Here is a 21,708-nt window from a genome sequence, read left to right as displayed (position 1 = left end):
TAAAAAGCATGAGTTAACTAATGAACGTGATTTTTTTTTCTAGTGCATTTGGACAGCATAACGACAAGATGTGGACCACTGCCAATGAGGGATTGGGACGGGACATCATCATCATCATCAGCCTAAATGTATGTCCACTGCAGGACGAAGGCCTCTCCCTGCGATCTCCAATTACCCCTGTCTTGCGCTAGTTGATTCCAATTTGCACCTGCAAATTTCCTGACTTCATCACCCCACCTGATTTTCTGCCGTCCTCGACTGCGCTTCCCTTCTCTTGGTATCCATTCTGTAACTATAATGGTCCACCGGTTATCCATCCTACGCATTACATGGCCTTCCCAGCTCCATTTTTTCCTCTTAATGTCAACTAGAATATCGGCTATCCCCGTTTGCTCTCTGATCCACACCGCTCTCTTCCTGTCTCTTAACGTTAGGCCTAACATTTTTCGTTCCATCGCTCCTTGTACGGTCCTTAACTTGCTCTCGACATTCTTTGTTAACCTCCAAGTTTCTGCCAAATATGTTAGCACCGGTACAGTGCCATGATCGTACACTTTTCTTTTCAACGGCAGTGGTAAGCTCCCAGACAGGATTTGGTGATGCTTACCGTATGCACTTCAACCCAATTTTATTCCTATGTAAATTTCTTTCCCATGATCAGGGTCCCCCGTGAGTAATAGGTAAACTTACTCCTTTACAGAGTCTAGAGGCTGACTGGCGATCCTGAATTATTGTTCCCTTGCTAGGCTATTGAACATTATCTTTGTCTTCTATATCAATCTTCAACCCCACTCTTACACTTTCTCGGTTGAGGTATTAAATCATTTGTTGTAATTTGCCCCCATTGTTGCTGAATAGGACAATGTCATCTGTAAACCGAAGGTTGCTGAGATATTCGCCCTTGATCCTCACTCCTAATCCTTCCCAGTCTAAGAGCTTGAATACTTCTTCTAAGCATGCAGTGAATAGCATTGGAGAGATTGTGTCTCCTTGCCTGACCCCTTTCTCGATAGGTAACTTTCTACTTTTCTTGTGGAGAACCAAGATTGCTGAGCAATACTTGTAGATATTTGCCAAGATATTCACGTATGCCTCCTGTAATCCTTGATTACGCAATGCCTCTATGACTGCTGGTATCTCTACTGAATCAAATGCCTTTTTCATAATCTATGAAAGCCATATAGAGAGGTTGATCGCACTCCGCAGATTTCTCTATTACCTGGTTGATGACATGGACACGATTCATCGGAGAATATCCCTTCCTGAAGCCAGCCTGTTCTCTTGGTTGGCTGAAGTCAAGTGTTGCCCTGATTCTATTTCAAAATTACCTTGGTGAATATTTTATACAATACTGAAAGCAAGCCAATGGGCCTATAATTATTCAATTCATTACCGTCTCCCTTCTTATGGATAAGTATAATGTTCGCGTTCTTCCAGCACTCTGATACAGTCGTGAGGCATTGCATATAAAGGGCCGCAAGCTTTTCAAGAATGATATCTCCTCCATCTTTGATTAAATCGGCTGTTATTCCGTCTTCTCCAGCAGCTTTTCCCCTGGTCATGTCTTGCAAGGCCCTTCTAACTTCATCGCTATAGTTATAGAAGGAGCATCTGTACCCTGTTCATCACTACTTCGAATGAAAGTATCTTGGCTGCTCTATAGGTACTGTACAGGTCAGTATAGAATTCTTCCGCCGCTTTTACTATGTCATCGAAGTTGCTGATGATATTACCCTGCTTATCTTTCAGTGCATACATCTTGCCTTGTCCTATGCCAAGCTTTCTTCTCACTGATTTCATGCTGCGTCGATGTTTTACTGCTTCCTCAATCTTTTCCACGTTTCGAATATCCCTTTACTTTCTTCTTGTTAAATTTTGACAGTTCCGCGAATTCTGTCTGATCTCTCGAGTTTGACACTTTCATGTTTTGTCGTTTCTTTATTAGTTCCTTTGTTAGTTGGGAGAGCTTACCTACTGGTTGCCTTGGTGCCAATTACCTCCCACTTCAATCGATGCTTCTGAGATCAGCCTATTTACGGTTTCAGGTGGGACATAGTTGTGTACAAAACATAATAGTAAGTAGCATATACACCCAGGATAGTTCGATTAGCCAAATACTTAATTATGCATTTCATGGCTATGAAATGCATAATATGGTCATACATATGGTGATGCCATCACATTATTTGATGGAATGTGCTCAAATTTTTGTGAGCCAACGGATGACGTTGAGGTCTCTATAAGTTTCAGCATTAGCAACCCCGTTTATGCCGATAAAACTAAAGCTAGACCAGCAAAAACTGTAAATGATCGTAATTGACACTCGCAAATTTACGTATACATTGTCATGTGTGCTTATTTTCCCGATGACCGTTCTTCACCGGCTAACAAATGTTCAAAGTTATTGCCCAGCACAAGACGCGCCTTCCCGTATGGGAAGCTTTTCGAATGTTATCGCTGGTTCTATTTGTTGCCTATGCTATCGCCGAGCACTGTGTAATCAGATTGTGTGCACGACGAGAATGGTGGCGCGTGTACATTCTAGAACTTACGTGAGTGCCAGCGATTACACTGGAATGTTCAGTGAGTCGTGCATAAATAGCCTCCGCCTTCTGTCTCATATGGTTCCGCTGCACTCTCCCCCTCCGCTTTCCTCCTCGCGTGTTTCCTCCTCGTTCTTTCCTCCTCAATGTGCTGAGTGTTGCTTTTTCTGGGCGCAGGCTCGCCCGCCCAATAAACAGTTCTGTGAGATGCGTTGTGCCACTGTAGTTCTTCACTGTCACTACAACGTCACAATATATTTCAACTTGTGTAGGATATGGATGGCCTCCCAACCGCTATGAAGAAACCAGAGGCTTCCACAATTTATAAAAGAGGGGACAGAAATGATGCAGGCGTACTGACTACACGGCTATTTCAATACTGCCTGCATTTTTTGAAGGGCTCCGAGAAGGACGTTTTTCTTCGCTTGAATAGATACCCTTTCTGAAGAAACAATATTATCACTGAATCTCAGTAGGGCTTTCGCCAGTGTGGGTCGACCGAAACATCACTGCTAACTCGATTAGTAACTTAAAAATCTACAGAAGGTAATACATATTTTGGGCACATCTGCTATATCAAGGCAAATGGCCTTCAAAAAGAAATCATTAAATCACTATTATACTGCGGCACGGCGATCTCGCACTGCTTCGGTCTTATCAACGTCTTATCCAACCGTAAGCGGTGTGTTGCTATTGACGGATGTGTTTCCTCTTATCAAGTAATTCTTTCTGGTGCTGGGACATTATTGTGTCGGTCTTGAAGGGCACGCTGCGGGAGAATTCGCAGGATACAGCCCTTTATTGACTTAACCGTCTATAGGAATACCGAGTTTGTGTGGCAGATATATTGTGGTTCGGCCGGCACAAGACATATTTGACGACAAAGATTTGGCCTCCTGTATGCACTTCTGACGACGTGGAGCAGAGTTTTACGTAGACGTTTCTTTTCGGTGTTTGTTGTTGCCGTCGTTGTCGTACGTACGCTAATGACATCAGGTTATTAATTTGTCTCCAGTCTTGACAATGACGAAATTGTTCAATAGGTTAACACTGCCCTTCTAGACTTGTCTGTTTGATCTTGCAATAATGGTAAAACAATTAACAGTAGCAAATAAAAAAAATCTTATCTTATATAAGAGTAGAAGCAGACGGGTATATCTATGAATGGGACGCCAATAAAAATTGCGCAAGCAGCATAAGGTTTTTAGGCGTCGTGTTTTCCGCAGATATGAACCGGGATAGCCGGGTCGAAGTGCTCGCCAAATCATTGTCGTCTGCAACGGATACTCCCTCGTGTTGTCATTTCCTTGCGCTCGATGTAGATCAAAAGTAAGTGGGAGAGAATGAAAGAAATTAGTACTCCGTACAATGTATACATGCTCTGTGCGTTGATCCTGTTGCCGCCTTACGTACGTTGCATGCCAGGTCACTACGCTGTCACATGGGAATGGCTGAGCATAATATGCGGCAGCCCGATGAGGCCGCGACCGTGCGTCAACTGTTCTGCTGCTGCTGGATTCCCATTGGCCTTACATAATTTGGTCGATTTCTCAAACGAGCGCCTCTATTCTAACCCCCATATTCTCCAACGATCCTCCACTCAAAGCTCTTCCTCCGCTAAACCGAGCACAGCGCCGCCCGTCGACAGAAAAAGGATGCTACTCTTCTCAATAATTGTTGTGAAGCGTCAATGTAGAGCAGTGACCACTTCTGTCAAGGGGTGGCGCTGCCAGGGGAGGTATTCTGTAAGTGTCTACCTAGTGGACATGTCCATTTCGTCTGCTGCTGAAGTTCTGATTGGCTGGGCTGGTGTCCGCGTGAGAAGGTGACAGGCGCCTCCAACCAATCATCACTTTAGCAGCAGACGAAATGGACATGTCCACTAGGTAGACACTTACAGAATACTAGCCCTGGTGGACTCAGAACTCCAGCAGCAGACGAAATAGACATGTACACCAGGTGAACTCTTACAGAATACCCAATAATAATCTGTTGTGTGTGCCCTAAATGAAGGTAGAGATCCTATAAACCATATATACTATCAAGCGCCACAGATTCTTGTTTTTACGAACCAGAGCCGGCCGATTGCTTGTAACAGCAAATTCCAGCCAACCCTGATGTTGGACACATTAATTAATTAGGAAAGGCGGCCAGCCAATGGCAAATATCACTTACGAACGAAAATATTTGTGAATTCGGCGTCATTTTCGGTACCGATATACCCGGGAGGTGGTAGTGTCATGACGTCATGGTACATTGGCACACTCTGTTTCCGAGATCACTGTGACTTCCACGCGGAAACGCAGCCGGCAGACCAGTGGCGCACCGACGGGGGGGGATTTGGGGGTTGTAACCCCCCCCCCCCCCCCTGAGGCCGAGTTAACCCCCCCATTTTGTTTAACCCCTTTTCTTTCCTTGCGCCTTTGAGTACTGCAACTAAGATGTAAGACGCGCAGTCTGCACACTCGCAAACTGGCGCAAGAAGCGCATTTTTTGACAATTTCCCGTGAAGAAATTGAAATTAGTGCTGTTTAGATGGTATCGGCAAACTGTCAACCCCCCCCTGGCAGAGATCCTGGGTGCGCTACTGCGGCAGACAAGCGTTGAGCACTCTTGTTCATGCTTTTATGAGCACCTTCGTCATACCTATCGCTACGCGGTGTCCACAAATTTCGATCTGTCATTCCGTCACGACAATGTCGGCGCCAGGTCTGGCATTTCGAAATCAACTTTGTAGCATCAAATTAAAATATCATAACCCGCCACGGTGGCTTAGCGGCTATGTGTGGCGCTGATAAGGACGAGGTCGCGGGATCAAATCCCGGCCGCGGCGGCCGCATTTCGATAGGGACGAAATGCAAGAACGCCAGTGTGCCGTGCATTGGTGGCACGTTGAAGATCCCCTGGTGGTCAAAATTAATACGGAGTCCCCCATTACGGCATGCCTCATAATCGAATCGTGGTTTTGGCACGTCAAGCCCTTCAGAATTCAATTAAATTCAAAATATCGTACGTTTTCCAGCCTCCATGCAATCGAGCACCTCTATAACGATGGCCTCTACAACGGAGTGAGCTGTATAACGAAGGAAGAGTTCTGTCCCGGCTGTGAGGTGTGCGGTTCGCAACCTTTACAACGAAGTGACCTGTATAGCGAATGATTTCGGAAGCCTCAAGCACTTTGTTATAAAGGCGTTCGACTGTATACACTTGTCAAGTGTCGTTCTTTTACGCGCAAGAAGAGTGCGGTGTAACGTTTCTACGTACAACATCGGAGGTATGTGCCACTAACACTTTTAACGCACTGCTGCGTCTTTTAAGAGCAACGGAACTACAAATCTGTAATCGTTATCGAGCGCCTCACCACGTGTGCGTAGACAATTTTTTTTGACACCCTCGTTTTCTTTTTCCTCGTGTTTAATACCTTTGTACTTTCCCCAGCAGTAAAAGAAAACCAAATGGACATTTTTTTTTTTTTTTCGCTGGCTTACGTCTGTCTTTCACTTCCTATTTTGCACCCTCTCTACACGGTGCAGCGTCCACAACAATAGTAAAATTATTTGTTTATGGTATTTTTTTTATACCTTTTTAGATGACTTCATTCACTAAGCCCCAAATGGAGCATCTACATTTTACGCCTGCAGAGGCTGCTTCGCCCGCAAACACGCGACCACTGCTGGGGAGTTCGGCTTCACTCGCTGCAACAGTTATAATGAAACTTCCCAATTGGCCTTGCATGGCGCAACATTTATTAGCTTTTTATTTAAACGTGTATATTAAGCTCGTTGATCAGCAAGTGCCTAATAACGATTAAATAACTATAAACAACAACTTTTTTCTGGAGGAGAGGGTATCAGCTGGTATACATCTCGATCGTGTACAGCGACTTATTTAAGGGTATTATTGCTACGAGTTCGGGACGTGTATATTATTTCATAGATTCTGGCAATGTATATCTGGCGGCTCCGAAATCAATGAGCGGTAAGAAAAAAAAAAACATAACCCTATCGAAAAAAAGCCCATAAGCCCCATATCCAATAAGACTCTTTGTAAAAAAAACCTGTGTTTACATATATCATACGGGCATCCTCCTATGATATATAAGTATACGGGTTTTTACATGGGTCCTACATAACGTTCACATGGGGTTATTGAATATGGGGCAAGTGGGTTTTGTCGGTATGGTTAAGTCCAAAAATAAATATGTTTAGGACGTTCTCTTTCTGTGAAAATACAATTAAACATGATAAGCATCATATTTTAAGAACACGTACGTTATCAAGCCACCCGGTGTGACACTACACCGCTGTGTCGCCCATAGACTTTTTCATCGGGCGAGGAGGAAACGGTGCGCGGCGAGCCTTTGTGTAGCCTTTCGGAACCACTGTGTAGCCTTTCGGTGAAGCGGTAACATGATAGTTGGGACATCCTGTATCTTGGTGCATAATTTTTGGGACACCCGATGTATAACAGACAGATTTATAACCCGGTATCTACCACTGCTTCGGGCGCTCGCGCAGTCCGCAGCCGGTCGCGACAAGTGTGACTCTATATGGTATGCTGCAATTACTGACCAAAACTATTTTATTTGTGGACGGAGACCTCGTCCAACAAACAAGGTAGTCGACCAGCGTAACCACAGATGAAAATTTGAACGCTTGTCAAAGTAAACAGCACGACTTATTCCGTAGCACAACAGTATACCCACGCTGTTGGGATGGTCATAGGTTTCGTAACTAATCATTGGTGTTAAACCACAGCTTAGAACTACAGTGAGAATCCTGCAGTAAGGTCACATTAGTGAAACAAATTTTCAGAAAGACACAAATGATGGCCGAGGTTGATTGTAGGCTCAAAAACGCCCCCATATACACATCGCGTTATGGGTGTTCCGTCCGCCTCGACGCTGCACTCGTCCCTTGGTGGCAATTGTGGTGGTGGCGTTGATGGTATACGAAAAGAAGGTATACCCTAAGCTACACCTAGACATTAAGGACACAGGGTACACTCATCCGACAAGCTCAGACGAACACCCTGCTCACTCCAGCACGGAATCACCTCCTCCAAGGCATACTTACTGAAGACCTCCCTCGCTGTATCCACTGTGGTGTCTATCCTTCCAACACATCACATATCCTGTGGCAATACCTTCCAAAACTACCCCCATTACCTAAACATTCATCCCCCCACCATTCATGTAACTTTATTAGTTTTCCGAATAATGCGGCCGAAATAAAGCAATATTTGGAATTCTCGTTTTATTTTCGCCCATTTTTGCGGGAAGGTACTAAAGCTACGAAGATGTGGTTTAAAACTAATAAAGGTACATGAATGAAATTTTGCGTCCTAAATGGAAATTCCCTGAACTCTACTTTATCCAAAATTTAGCTTCCTTGAGCATGTAGTTGCCGGGCTGTTTACAACAGAAGATTGCGATATTTGGCAATTTTCAAAAGCAAATTACCCAAAAAGTAAAAATCCAAAATTATTTTGCTACGTCTAGGAACTAGATAAATATGTCCTAAAGCTACAGAGCAAGCCGAAATGCAGTAAGTGCGGTAGTTTATTCTAAATATGGTCACAACTGAGACAAAGTTCGCAAAAACCATGTATCTCATACTTGTTCTTGAACATTTATTTCTAAATCACATTAATCAATTTCCTTATATTATATATGGTTGGAATCTACAAGAATTAAGCTTTTTATGGTATATACCACAACTTTATATCCTAAGTAGAAGAGCCGCCACGGTTAGTCCAAAAGTACTGAAAACGGGGGGCTCGTGCCGCCGGAGTGGGACCACCAGCTTAACGTCCCATGTCAAGGCAACATGTGCACAGCACGGAGAGGAAGCGAAGCACACGCCGCTCCGCGAGGTGGTTCCTGGCAACGCAGTGACGTCATAGCTCGGCGAGGTCTTGCGACAGCAGGCGCCACTTAATTTTACGGTTAGCTAGAACAGCATCGCTGTTAAAATATTCGAATCTACGAATGGTGACTATTCGATTCGAAGACCGATTCGAAGACCGAATCGAATAGGACACTATTCTATTCGTTATTCAAAAGTTTGAAAAATTCGCGCACGCCTAGCTAGTAATCTGAAATCGAATACTTTTCGAATATAGTCTCCGAAAACAGAACAAGCGTTTTCACAATTAATGTAAAACGTTCTTCACGCTTTAATATGCCCAGTGTCAGCCTCTGCCAGTTTCTGTCATAACGCTGCACGTGCTTTTTTTGTGCGGTTAGATTCCTCGGTCAGTTCAGTCTCAGCCAGCTACTTCGGCTCATCTGTCCGATGCCGATAGTCCGAAATGGGGAGGGAGCGTTTGATGGCGTACGATGCTGAACTTAAGCTCAAAGTTGTCGCGTACGCCAAGAAGCACGGCAAGCGAGCAGCCGGCTGCAACTGCGGCGTCGATGACGAGTGCATACCTCGGTGGCTGAGACAGAAAGAGAAGCTCGTCGCAACGAACAAATCGTGGAAGGCGTTCCGTGGAAAAGCGTGCAAATTCCCGGAACTCGTAGTCAGAAAAAATTAGACTAAATGGCCCAGCCCCATGTAAGGGCCTCACCTCATCAAAATCGCGAAAGAAAACTGCGTCCCTTACACGAGTCTATTGATAGCTTTCACGTGACGTCACGCACCCACCTTATCACCGTGTCGGTGCACCAACATATGGCGACCACGAGCACTTCAGTCCAATCCATCTTATTGAAAGCTTTCGCGTGACGTTACGGACCCAGCTTATCATCGTGTCGGTGCACCAACATGGCGGCTACAATGACGTCAGTGCAAGCCATGTATACGGTATACATATACAGCTTGCTGTGTTCAAAAACGGACTACAAAGTTTTTTTTTTTTTTTTTTGATCATACAGAATTTAAAAAAAATCACCTTTGGCAAATAGCATAATTCTAGTAATTGAGCTGGATTACTCAGAGGCGGACCTTACTTGCTCATGAAATCGAAATGCAGAGCAGACTAATTAGCGAAAATTCACAAATTAAAATTCTTATTAATTACTTTACGGCACACATTGCAACTCACGAATTGTAGCCGATGAGTTCGCAAGGCTTATATTCACTTGTTTCGAGATAATAATTCCAGAAGTTGGCGACAATATACATTGGGCGTCCCTGTTACTTTTGTGCTCAAGTGCGTAAAACTACGTTTTCTTGCAAGTGGAACAGGAGTGCATTTTTACCCCTAGTTTGACGGCGCATTTCTCGAAAACGGTGCCATCCTCAGTATTCGTTCCAGCTAGGCCAGGTGGGCGCCGCTGACCCGTCTACTCTCCGTAGCTACACTACTTTAGCCACTGTACCGTAGCTAGGGCATTCTACAAAACTGAAACCATGCATGGTACATATGGATAATAAGTCACTATATAAAGCTATGATACCTAAACCACAAAGTACATGTCTGAAACTTACCACGTGGGAATGTGATGTCATGGTTCGTTAGGACGGCTCGGTTCACTTGTTCCAAGTCAGTGTTTTTAGAATAGGGTGCCCCACGAACAAGAGAAAACGGGGTCGCCAGAGCAACATGGTTAGATTGCATTCTTCTAAGCAAAAGGAAGCGTACCATATATAGTCGAAAGTGACTCGATGGTACGTAACCACAACAACATTCGACAAACGCTGCGTTACTGAAACCATGGTGAATCTGCGGAACATTGAGGGAAAAATGATTGAAACCATGAACTTTGATTGAACTTACCGCGCTTGAGTCTGCTGTTCGTCCGACACAGTTCAGTTCGCTTCACTGCAACTCTGAAAGAAAGAAAGAAAAAATTTCGCCATTTTATTCTTACTTTTACGGTGGAAGGACCCTAAATACAGTGGCTAGAACTAGCCACTGTACCCTAAAGTAATTTAGAAGAAAGGTTCCACTCGGTTCCACTTATGCGCGAGATATCCCTGTGGCCCTGTGACTAGCCTTGCCAAATCAATCCACATGGCTGTGTTTTTATGTTTGTGATGTTTGCCTCAAAAAGCGCGGCATGATCCTCTGCAGTCCTGTGTTGTGAAGTCTCTTTACAAATCTAGTCCCATTCGTACTTTTAACCATGAGCAGCTCTGACACCGATGACGACATACCCGATGGCAAGGTCTGCCAGCAGTTATGCGAAGAATTTGCTGCTATAACACAAACGGACACTGCCTGCGCGCAGTTCTATCTCCAAGACAGGTCCTGGAACCTTGAGGTAAACTTCTCTTCCGCGCACACTTCTTCATTTTACATTTGTAGAATCACAGCGCTCTAGAATATCCACGTTAAAAAAATAAGCTCCCTTTGCACTTGAAGCTTTGCTAAGCTCGCCGGTATATTGTCAAGCGTATTTTCATTGTTCTGAGGTCGCTGGTTTTGTTAGCTCTAGGCAGGGCTCCAAGTTTCGCTATCTCCGAAGTAAAATCATTGCCACGCATCTTTGTGATGTGGTGTGCAGGTCCCTTGCATCTCTTACGCATCGTTGAGTGCTGCGTGCTTTTCTTGTCGGAACGCGTACATCGCAACACCTTAATTTGTTGATCTCAGAACAGCACGTGTCACTTCATAGCGTAGACCAATTTGTGTGAGAGTCGTAGTTGGGGGTCATTTTCAGACTTCACGCTAGCTTTTTAAAACACACACTACGCCTTGAAGCGTTACTGGCGCACCATGCTTGTCGCCAGAGGCTTCTGCATTTGCTGTTTGCGCGTCGAGTACCATTGAGTACTGATTTCAAACGTGAATAGACAGCTCTCACTGAAGCAAATTTCTCCTTGCAGCGGTCTGTTAACGACTTCTTTGAAGATCGGAAGAACAAAGGTGCCGTGAGGGTATCTGGCGACGACAACCGTGCAGACGTGGTCCTTGTTGTGGAGTAAGCGTTTGTTGTGTATCGGTGTAGAAAATTTTTATTTCTTTAAGCAGGCACCCAACATTTACTGGTACTGTTCTTCTTTTCGTCCTGCTATTTTCTGGTACCGTATTATAGCCAGAACTTATTCTGTGATGCTATTCAACATTACTGCAGAGCACGCTAAATATAAAGAATTTTCTCAAGAGAGAGAAAAAAAAAAAAAGAAAAATACTGCAGGGCTTTATTTCACCTCGTGTGCCTCTTCAACCGAAAAAAGAAAATGTAAGCAAACATTCTACATGCGATAGCTAGAAAGAATGAACATGACATTTCCTAAAGCACAGTGTGAATGTAACATTTGAACCAGTGGCGCACAGACGGGGGGGGGGGGGGGGGGGGGTTCGGGGGTTGTAACCCCCCCCCTGAGGCCGACTTAACCCCCCTCTTTTGTTTAACTCCTTTTCTTTCCTTGCGCATTTGAGTACTGCAACTAAGATGTAAGACGCGCAATCGTCTGCACACTCACAAAAAGCGCATTTTTTGACAATTTTCCGTGTAGAAATTGAAATTAGTGCTATTTAGATGGTATTGGGCAAACTGTCAACCCCCCCCCCCCCCTGGCAGAGATCCTGGATACGCTACTCATTTGAACATCAGGAAAAGTACTTGAAGTTTTTTTTTTAGGCTGTCACATCTGCAAGCTCTGATATTCCTGCAATTGTAAGAGTTTAAATTCATAAGTGTACATGCATAGTAGTACATGGTGTGAGCTTTCAAGTGTTACACTGAATGCAAATGTTGATAGTTCCATGGTTTTGGATGCTGTTTAGAGGCAGGCGCTTGGTAGCTGCTTGAGCGGTAGACCCATGTGTTCAGCACATAAAAAATAGCGTACATATAGTTAATGAAACACATAGTAAAAGAGCTTTTTGTTGCTCTGTACAAGACTGAATTAATGAAGTTCAGTTGTTGGTCACTCCTGTCAGCATTGACAGATCTTTCCCTTGGTGTTTCATTACTTCAGTGGCAGCCGTCCAAGTTTGGCAGCTGCTGCAACGGCCATATTTGCCGAGGCAGCCACCAGCAACAGGAATGGGCCAAGGGCTACAGATGTCTTGGAAGGTCAACCCAACACTTTGAAGCTTATCTCGTGGAACACAGATGGTATTGATGATAAGAACCTGGTACTTCGTGCGAAAGCGGTCTGCTCCACGATTGAAAGGTAAGGACAAACTGGTGTCTTGCAGCTTCTGCTTGGTCATACAGGGTCCTGCATATTTTGCTTTGCATGTTTGAAAAATGGTTTTGTGCTCACCGCTGCACTATTCTTGCTCAAATGTTGCAGAAATATTGCATTTTGGAGTCTACGTCGTTTAGTATAACACTTGCCACAGTTATTTGCCTGGTTCTTAAGAAAAAAGTTCAAATTTGCCTTCACTTATGGGGATATAAGCTGCTGCAGAGACCGCCCTAGCATAAACTTGTGTCGCCACCTGCCAGCAGCTGCAGAAAGCAGCTGGTTAGGGAAGTTTGCTGGATGTTCCAGGAGCAGGCAACACGCGGCAAACCCCCCCGACCGGCTGCTTTCTGCAGCTGCCGGCAGGCAGCGACACAAGTTCATGCCAGGGCAGTCTCTGCAGCAGCTCGCATCCCCATAAGTGAAGGCAAATTTGTACTTTTTTATTGCAGTATGTCACATGTGGTGACATACTGCAGTAACGTTGAAAGAAACGCTCAGTTGGAGCAATTGCCGGCCTCGATCACGAGGCTAAACGTGCTTGTTGCTACAGCTCACCACCACCAGAAGATTGTGGTTACTCAATGTCGCGATTCTTGCGGCCTGAGTCCTCTATGAAGTTGTGGGGTCTCACACGTGCTCTTGGGGACTAAGGAATGACAACACAGTGGTGCAAACAATCAAAAGGGCATTTATTGCACCTTTCATGCACTAATGCGTGTGAGTCGAATTACTACGCCGATGGGCGCGCGACGAATCGAGGAAGTCCGACTCGCCGCGACCGGATAGCGAGCAAATGTGTTCACCCCATGCTAGACACCATCGCCTAGTCGTTCACGTGTACGGTCACGCGAACGGTGGCGCGTTCGAACGATCCAAGTTCGTCCATTTCGGTGTCCTGCTCCTAGCCTCGTGAGACGGTCTCGCGAAGCATGGATCGGCGCACGCGCGAAACGTTCGCGCTGTCCGCCGACCTATCAGGGGACGTGTGAGAGTTGCGCATCCCCACAAAGTGTGTCCGATTTGTCGCGCACTCATCGGCGTAGTAATTTGGCTAACACGCATTAGTGTATGAAAGGTGCTATAAATGCCCTTTTGATCCTTTGCACTACTGTGTTGTCATTCCTTTGTCCCAAGAGCACGTGTGAGACCCTACAAAGTGCAGCGCTTCATTGTTGCTGATGCTAGGGGAACGAACTCCCGAAAGAGCCTGTGAAAAACTGAAAAATTATCCACAGGTGATTTCCTGGCATCAACGTCCGAAGAGGCTGTCGCTATCGAGCCATAGAAGCACCGTTTCAGTTTGATGGACAACATCGCGTGGACCATCACCCTTCAATCGTTAGCTATTTAAACTTAAATGACTAATTGTAAACAGGTGTAATGAGTCACTTATATATCTAACTGATAGAATCATAAGTGTTAAACATCCAAGAATTTCTGTCTGTATCGGAGAAGTCAAAGACTGCACTTAGTGAAGATGACTTGAGCAGCAGCTCTTACCGCCTATGAAGGCCGTTAAGTGCTTCCAGGAGAGAGAGAGGGGGGGGGGGGGGGAAGATAAATTTTATTATAAAGGAAACGCTCGGAGGTTATACTTCCATGAGAGGTGCGGAAATCTTCAAGCCTGCCCTATTCAGATGATTGAGGTGTAGCTGCAGGACGCTGATTGTTTGAAGGAGGTAGCCTATGTACAGGGGTGGTCAAAAGTTTCCAGCTCACAGCTTGCGCAAACATGCTCACTCTCAAGCAAGTGGCGGGGCTCCTGGAGTAACTTTGGCAGTCAGAAGGTTTGGGTGGTGAGAAACAGTGTCCTTTACCCTCTTCACAAATACCTTGGAGCTCTTATAATCCGATACATGACAAGCCACAGAGCACAAAGTCAACGTGTTCGCGCAAGATGTGGCCTGGAAACTTTTGACCACCCCTTTACATGTTTCCTTCCCTTTGAACACTGTATAGTGCCTGTAAAATTGAAGTTCTCAAAGCTGAAAAATGTAACTGGTTCCATGTAAACGGTGACTGAAAAATGTAATTCAATTACAGCGAGCGTTAGCAATTAAACAAAGTAATTCTTAAATTATGAAATTACCAAAAATGTAATTGATACAAGTAATTAATTACATGTAATTTGTTACGTACATCTGCTTTTTTGTGACAAAACTTTTTTGTTTTTCTTTAGCGCTGGCATAGACGTTGTGTTCCTTCAAGAAGTGGTGCCTGCCTCAGCTGAAATCTTTGAGACGCTCCTTCCTGGCTACAAGTGCATTTTGGGGAACACCATTGAGTACTTTACGGTCACCCTGCTCAGGAAGGCAACCGTCGACTATGAAAGTCATGTCGTATACCCATTTTCAAACACTGCCATGGGCCGAAATGTGACGTACGTAAAGGTGAGGGCGACTGGTCTTCAAGGCTATCTTCTTGTTGTTAATGCTCCAGCGGAAAGCACACTTTTTTTTGTAAATTGTGGCTGGGATTAGGTGTGTTGCTTCGTTGTCACTGTTTTTTGCACACTTAACCATTGTCTTAATTAAGGCCGCTGTTATAGTATCTATTTACAGGGATATTGTGGCTGTCTCATTTTTTCCCCTGTGACTAGTACAGTTGAAGCTCTATATATTAAACTGATATAGCAAAGTAAATCTAAAATGTCTCGCTGGTATCAGCATGTAACGAATAGATGCTTATAACGAATATCAGATATAACGTGTATTTTCATGTCAGATAAGGTTGACTGAACTTTTGTTTTTCATGCTCAACACTCAAATTTACTTTTTAGGCATCGTTCAGAGGCTTTCCTATCACACTGATGAACACCCACTTGGAAAGCACAGCTGACTTTGCTGAGCAGCGCACAGTACAGTTCTTCAAATGCTTGAAGAAGTGTGTCAAAGAACCTGCCGAGAGGACAGTCATCTTTGGTGGTGACCTCAACTTGCGAGACAGTGAGGTACGGAAAGCTTCCCTTCTTTAGAAATTGCATGATGTGGTTGTAGATGAGAAATTTTTTCAATGCCAGTATTTTAAAAATTGTTGCGATGTCATTACTGAAGTGATGTCCCATAATTTATCTGGCATGGGGTTACTGTGTCTGTTTCATAACACATGAAGCCCTCACTGGAATCGCAACTGAGTTGCGAGCCAATGTGCCAATGTGGCAACCTTCTGGAATACATTTCAGCCATGACTTCTTCCCTAATACACAAATGCATGCAATCACACCATGCCTCAAACATGCTGAAAATTCATTTGACATGGTGGCTAGCTCTATTGGATTATGTTACATATGAGTTATGTTACATATGTTACCAAGTGCTTGGAAGGCATTAGCCTGTTCATTCAGAGTGCTGAGCTCCAGCTTGGAGCACTTGGATTTGCTCTCACCATCTTGCACATCTTGAAGGGATCCAGCAGAGGTCCAGTCACGCAGCTGCTGCAAGTTTCATTGTTGCAATGTCTGCCACAGCCTTTCGAGTTTAGCGTGTGTGTGTGCTTTGTGAATCCACCATGTTTGTTTACAACAGAAGCAGTGCTGGCACGTTTCTGCTTCCAGCCTTCCATTGTTCGGGCAAGTGGCCATATGTTCAGCCTCAGCGGGCTTCCTCTAGCTGCAATCTAAAGCTGGCTCCGTATACAATCCGAGTTGGAGCGCTGTAGGAAACATTCAAATGTACCATAAGTTGTTGCTTTATCCTGAGTGTATCCCTAACTTATTGCTCTTGGCAGCCCTTTGAGTTGCTTCTGACACACAAGTATCATCATCACCATCAGCCTGTATTTATGTCCACTGCAGGACGAAGGCCTCTCCCTGCGATCTCCAATTACCCCTGTCTTGCGCTAGCTGATTCCAACTTGCGCCTGCTAATTTCCTTACTTCATCACTCCACCTAGTTTTTTGCCGTCCTCGACTGCGCGTCCCTTCTCTTGGTATCTATTCTGTAACTCTAATGGCCCACCGGTTATCCATCCTATGCATTAAATGGCCTGCCCAGCCCCATTTTTTCCTCTTAATGTCAACCAGAATATCGGCTATCCCCGTTTGCTCTCTGATCCACACCACTCTCTTCCCATCTCTTAACGTTAGGCCTAACATATTTAGTTCCATTGCTCTTTTGTGCGGTCCTTAACTTGTTCTCGAGCTTCTTTGTTAACCTCCACGTTTCTGCCCCTTATGTTAGCACCGGTAGAATGCAATGATTGTACACTTTTCTTTTCAACGACAGTGGTATATGACACAAGTATATGAAAACATATTTCTGACGGAAGGTGTGCCCTGCTGCAAATTTGATTTGTTCTGCCCACTTCTGCTTCTTCAGCAAGTCACTGTCTGCTGAAACATCACCAAAAGCAGTTAGCCAACAGGACCACAATAATGTAACAATATTATTCCAGTTTCGTTTTGCTGCGAGGTAACAAAATGTTATTTTATCTGCACTGTTAAGCCAAGGTCTTTATCTTGTTCACCTAAATGTCTATGTGGCTCTGCTGGAAGTGTCACGCATTCTACCCAGTTAAGGGGAGACCTTGCCCATTGGAACCAAAAATTGGCCCATACAGTCAAACCCGGATATATCGAATCTGAAGGGGATCACCAAAAAAAATTTGATATTTAAGATAAAAATTTCATACAAAAATTTTGAAGGGGATTTTACAGCTGTTTGTTATACACAATAATTCGTTGTACATATGTGGGTTCGATATATCCGGGTTCGACTGTATATCTTTCCGCGTTCCTTTGCCCCAGGTTGGTGTAGAGCATTTATTTTTGTTTGATTGAACTCCTGTATAATTTTTTATTGATTTATCCATTCCATAATCACGATGAACATGTGAAATGTTTTTCCTTGTTTTCTCAAGGCAGCATTTTTGATGGTGTCACGGTTTTACTTATTGCAATAATTCTCTTTTTTTTGTCAGAAAGGTAGACAGTCGGAGTGCAGTAGGCCTACAATATGAACAAATATTATTACACAAATTTTCAAAAAGTAATATTTTTGTTTTGGGTGTTAATATGGGTTCTTGCTTTAAAATCGTTGACATGTTATAACCTTGGCCCAAATCAGTCTAAAGCATTGTTCTTGTAGCACTGCGAACTCTTATCATTCAACATCATTTTGATATGTCAGTCTCATTCAAAAGAACCAGCATTTCACCGAGAGCTCACCTCCAAACTAGCCCACAAAAGAAACATAAATTCGTTAATGTTTTATAAACTACTTGTTACACAGGAAAAAAAAATTGCATATTTGAAATCGGCACATCAGAATACACATGTAATGCAATTCTTATCAAAATGCACCCATAAATGCACGCCTTTCCTTGGTGACACCATTACTGCATCACCTTTGTATACATCAGCCACCTTTGTAATTGTGTGCATCTTGCAAGAACATTCTGTGCGTTGTCTCTGCCTGGCTGTATAAGAACGTCGGATGTTGCCTTTTCTGGAGTTTGTCTTTAGTAATCATCGGTTTTGTTAGGATCTTCTTTGTTGGCATCGTGCAAGTCAACAGGCCACCACTGACACTTACGAAACTGTTGTTGAAAAAAAAAAAGATAGCTAGTGTACACCATTATCATCCAATATGCTTACAGCTAAAATTAAATTAATGGGGTTTTACATGACAAAACCACGATCTGATTATGAGGCACGCCGTAGTGGGGGACTCCGGAAATTTCGACCACCTGGGGTTCTTTAACGTGCACCTAAATCTAAGTACACGGGTGTTTTTGCATTTCGCCCCCATCGAAATGTGGCCGCCGTGGCTGAGATTCGATCCCGCGTCCTCGTGCTCAGCAGCCCAACACCATAGCCACTGAGCAACCACGGCGGGTAATATGCTTACAGCTACATGGAAAAGCAGGCCTTAAAGGGGGGGGGGGGTGGTGGATGAAACACTTTTCTAGATAATCGTAGAATGACATTACTAGTAAATTACTAGAGGGCGCAAGTGAGCAACGCCTTGCAGGCCACGCCTAAAGGTTGACCACGATACAACTCGTGGCGGCACCCTGTGGCGGTCGCGCTGTCTACGCTACGTTTTTCATCTCGGAGGCCACGCGCAGCAGGTACAGCAGTGCACAACTGTAGTGTTTAGACTGACAATACAAAGATGAAATGGCTTTTCTGTCTTTTTGAGATCGCAGACATGTATATTGTTCATTTAGTTTAATCAGATGAGCAAGAATTGTATTAGTACCGAGAATGTTCACGTGATCACGAAATCAGCCAATAGCTGTTGTGGGTCCAGCTGCTTGCGATGACGCTGCATGGCGGCATTGCAAGAGCAAGTGATTTTTCACTGCTTTTGACACGATTGTAAGTTCCCTGCTGCATGCAGTGCAATAATATTTGGCTCACAGGAGCCTTGTTAACAGATCAACGACGTTTTCTTACTACAAAAAGTGCTTCAGGGCTCCTTTCAAGTGTTCCTCACCATGTTTGGGCATTGCAAACTGACAAGTGCAGCGCATAGATAGTGCAGTGGCATTCGTGTCTGCGAAGTATCAAGTGGCTGCATGGCACAAAGACACCCGAAATTTCAAAGAGAAGCCAACTAGCCCTTCCTCTCTAGAGAGCTGCGCTTCCAGCGAGATAATGTCACACACACAAATGCCTCAATGTAAAGTGCACTGCCTGCAACGTCACCAGTTATGGCATGTGACCTTAGTGAGTTGTCAAATGCAGAATGCGCCTTACTGCCACTGGGAGTTTGCCAAGCAGAAAAAAAAAAATAAATAAAAGGTGGAGCTCACAACATTAACCTGACGCAGTCCCTCTGCTCCAGTATGAAAGAAGGCAGGGAAGGAATGTCGCTTGCGGACGCTAGTTGAAGCACGAGGACGGAGAGAGTATAGATTGGCAGTGAAGCGCGCCTCCTGACTGCATGACAAAGCAATATTTCAATTTCTTCGACCACCTCTAATAACCAAGCAATTTGAAATTTGTTTGCGGTAAAATGCTCCCCGACGGTACCGTACAACTTCTTGCGTATGCAACTAAAATTTGCAATGGGGCCTGGTGAGGGGCTCATTAAGACGAGAGGGAACTGCAGAGTAGGTGTCCGAGTGCTTCTTTGATTTCGTTCCTCTCCATTCAAATATATACTTTGCGTTTTTCAGGTTGAAGACATTGGTGGCCTGCCACAGGGTGTGAAGGACGTATGGGAATCCTGCGGGCAGCGCAAAGAGGTCCGCTACACATGGGACATGACGCGCAATGACAATGTTACATGGAACGGGCGCTTCAAGCCTCGTTGCCGCTTCGACAGAGTGTACATAAGAGCTGCTAAACCTGCCACCATGAAGCCAGCATTTTTTGGCATGGTTGGGCTGGAAAGGTTGAAGCCTCACAGATGCTTTCCCAGCGACCACTGGGGTCTCCTGTGCCATTTCAAGCTCCTCTAGACACGCTGCCATACCATCGCATTTCTGGGCTCGAGTCATCAAGTTTGCTTGTCGCGTGTTTTTAGTTTGTAAGAAAGGAAAGAAGAGACCAATGGTGACATATCCAGCGATTTTAATTTATGCTGCTGTCAAGTCAGGGCCACAATATGCACAGCAATGAGCATACCAACTTGTCATTGTGCCACACCAGGCACATTTTATTTGATGTATATAAAGATGTTCGTTTCTAAAATAAACTGTGTGTTTGCTGTTCAAGAATGCAAGTGGCTGTGTTTATATGTCCTCAGAGCTTGTGAGGGCAAACTTAAAGCACGAAAAAACATTCACCAGCTAGAACTTTTCCCCACCAATAGTGAGATTAGCATGCAAAGAATATGTGCTTATAAGAAATATTCGATGTAACGAAGGCATTTTCATGTAGGGACATGACTTCGCTATAATGAAGTTCGACTTTATTACTGCAGCTCTGGGAAATCCAAGTGATTACATTACCAACATGCATACACAAGCAGTCTAATTCTTCTTGTGCATGGGCATCAGATCAGTACAGAAGCAAGTTATGGAGTCAGTATTGTGATGAAGTTGATAAAGCTGACGAGCATTAAAAAAAAACAAATCTGGATTTCTGTGAAGCTACAAATCATGCACTTGCTTTTGGCTGTGCTTTTACAGTAGTCCGTGTTGATTCATTCGACTCTTGAGGTGTTTCCATGCTTCTATTTGGGTTATCGCAACAAACTGGCTACCTTGCACAACATTCAAAGTTGCTCTGGGCATCTACGTAGCGAGTGTCTAAATGTTCATTTAGAATATGTTACAGTTAAAACACTGTCAATAGCACTATCATTAGCAGTAAAGTTGGGTTTTATTGAATCCAATCCAGTACACCGGCAGACAGCAGTAGTGTCGGTAAAAGCCACTGAAAAGTGCTAACGCAACTTTTCTTCTTTTTCGTTAAAATGCAAATTCTAATGCTGTAAGCCTTAGAAAAAACAACAGCAAGCACTTGAGTAGCCTAAATAACAGTGGCCGTTTTTGTGAACCAGTTTCGGTTTTGGTACCCAGAAAGTGGATGCATCGCGACACATGGCTAACTCCGTACCAGTGATTGCCGCGGCTGCCATACGTGAGCGCAGCCATAACAAATGCACACAAATATATTGCGGTTGTTATTTATTGGTATACAGCGGAATCTTGATGATACGAATCTTACGGGGTCACGAAAAATATTCGTATTAGCCTAAATTCGTATCATCGAAACACAATTAAAACTAGCTAAATTAAGGGGGGACTCGGTGATCAGATCGCGAAAATCGCGAGAAAAATCGATTTTTGAAAACCACGCGTTCGTCTGCAACGCTTAATCTACGCTGCATCAATATGGTTTGGCTGAAAACGCACTGAAAGTGCCCGAAAAAGTTTAATTCGTCAGTGCGCAGGGCGAGAAAACAGCTTTAAATCGCGCAACATCACCGCAGTTCACGGAGCCATATCTCCTATTTCCCGCCACCGAGCGCCGCCATCTTGGTATCGTTCGAAAGCTCAAAGTTTCGCCGTTCCACTTCTCAATTCGTCTGTCGTCGCCAACTTGTAACAAACGCACAAAAACCAAAGAAGCGCGGGTCTGCGATAGGTAGTCACACGGGCCCTCTGATAAAAGCGGGCCT

At 44.3% G+C, this 21,708-nt stretch overlaps 1 protein-coding gene across 1 annotated transcript; it reads left to right on the top strand.

Moving 5' to 3' along the window:
- Nucleotides 1–10,513: 10,513 nt before the first annotated feature.
- Nucleotides 10,514–20,304, top strand: LOC119460799 (tyrosyl-DNA phosphodiesterase 2). The gene is made up of 6 exons (XM_037721888.2): nt 10,514–10,755; nt 11,321–11,415; nt 12,419–12,616; nt 14,814–15,024; nt 15,414–15,584; nt 19,757–20,304. The coding sequence occupies exons 1-6, from the start codon at nt 10,618–10,620 to the stop codon at nt 20,039–20,041; spliced, it is 1,098 nt and encodes a 365-aa protein (XP_037577816.1). The 5' UTR covers nt 10,514–10,617; the 3' UTR covers nt 20,042–20,304.
- Nucleotides 20,305–21,708: the final 1,404 nt, after the last annotated feature.

This window comes from Dermacentor silvarum, chromosome 8 (genome assembly GCF_013339745.2).
Source record: "Dermacentor silvarum isolate Dsil-2018 chromosome 8, BIME_Dsil_1.4, whole genome shotgun sequence".
Taxonomy (NCBI): Eukaryota; Metazoa; Arthropoda; class Arachnida; order Ixodida; family Ixodidae; genus Dermacentor; species Dermacentor silvarum.
The sequence above is the reverse complement of the archived record's forward strand: the minus strand, read 5'-3'. Positions and strand labels throughout refer to the sequence as shown.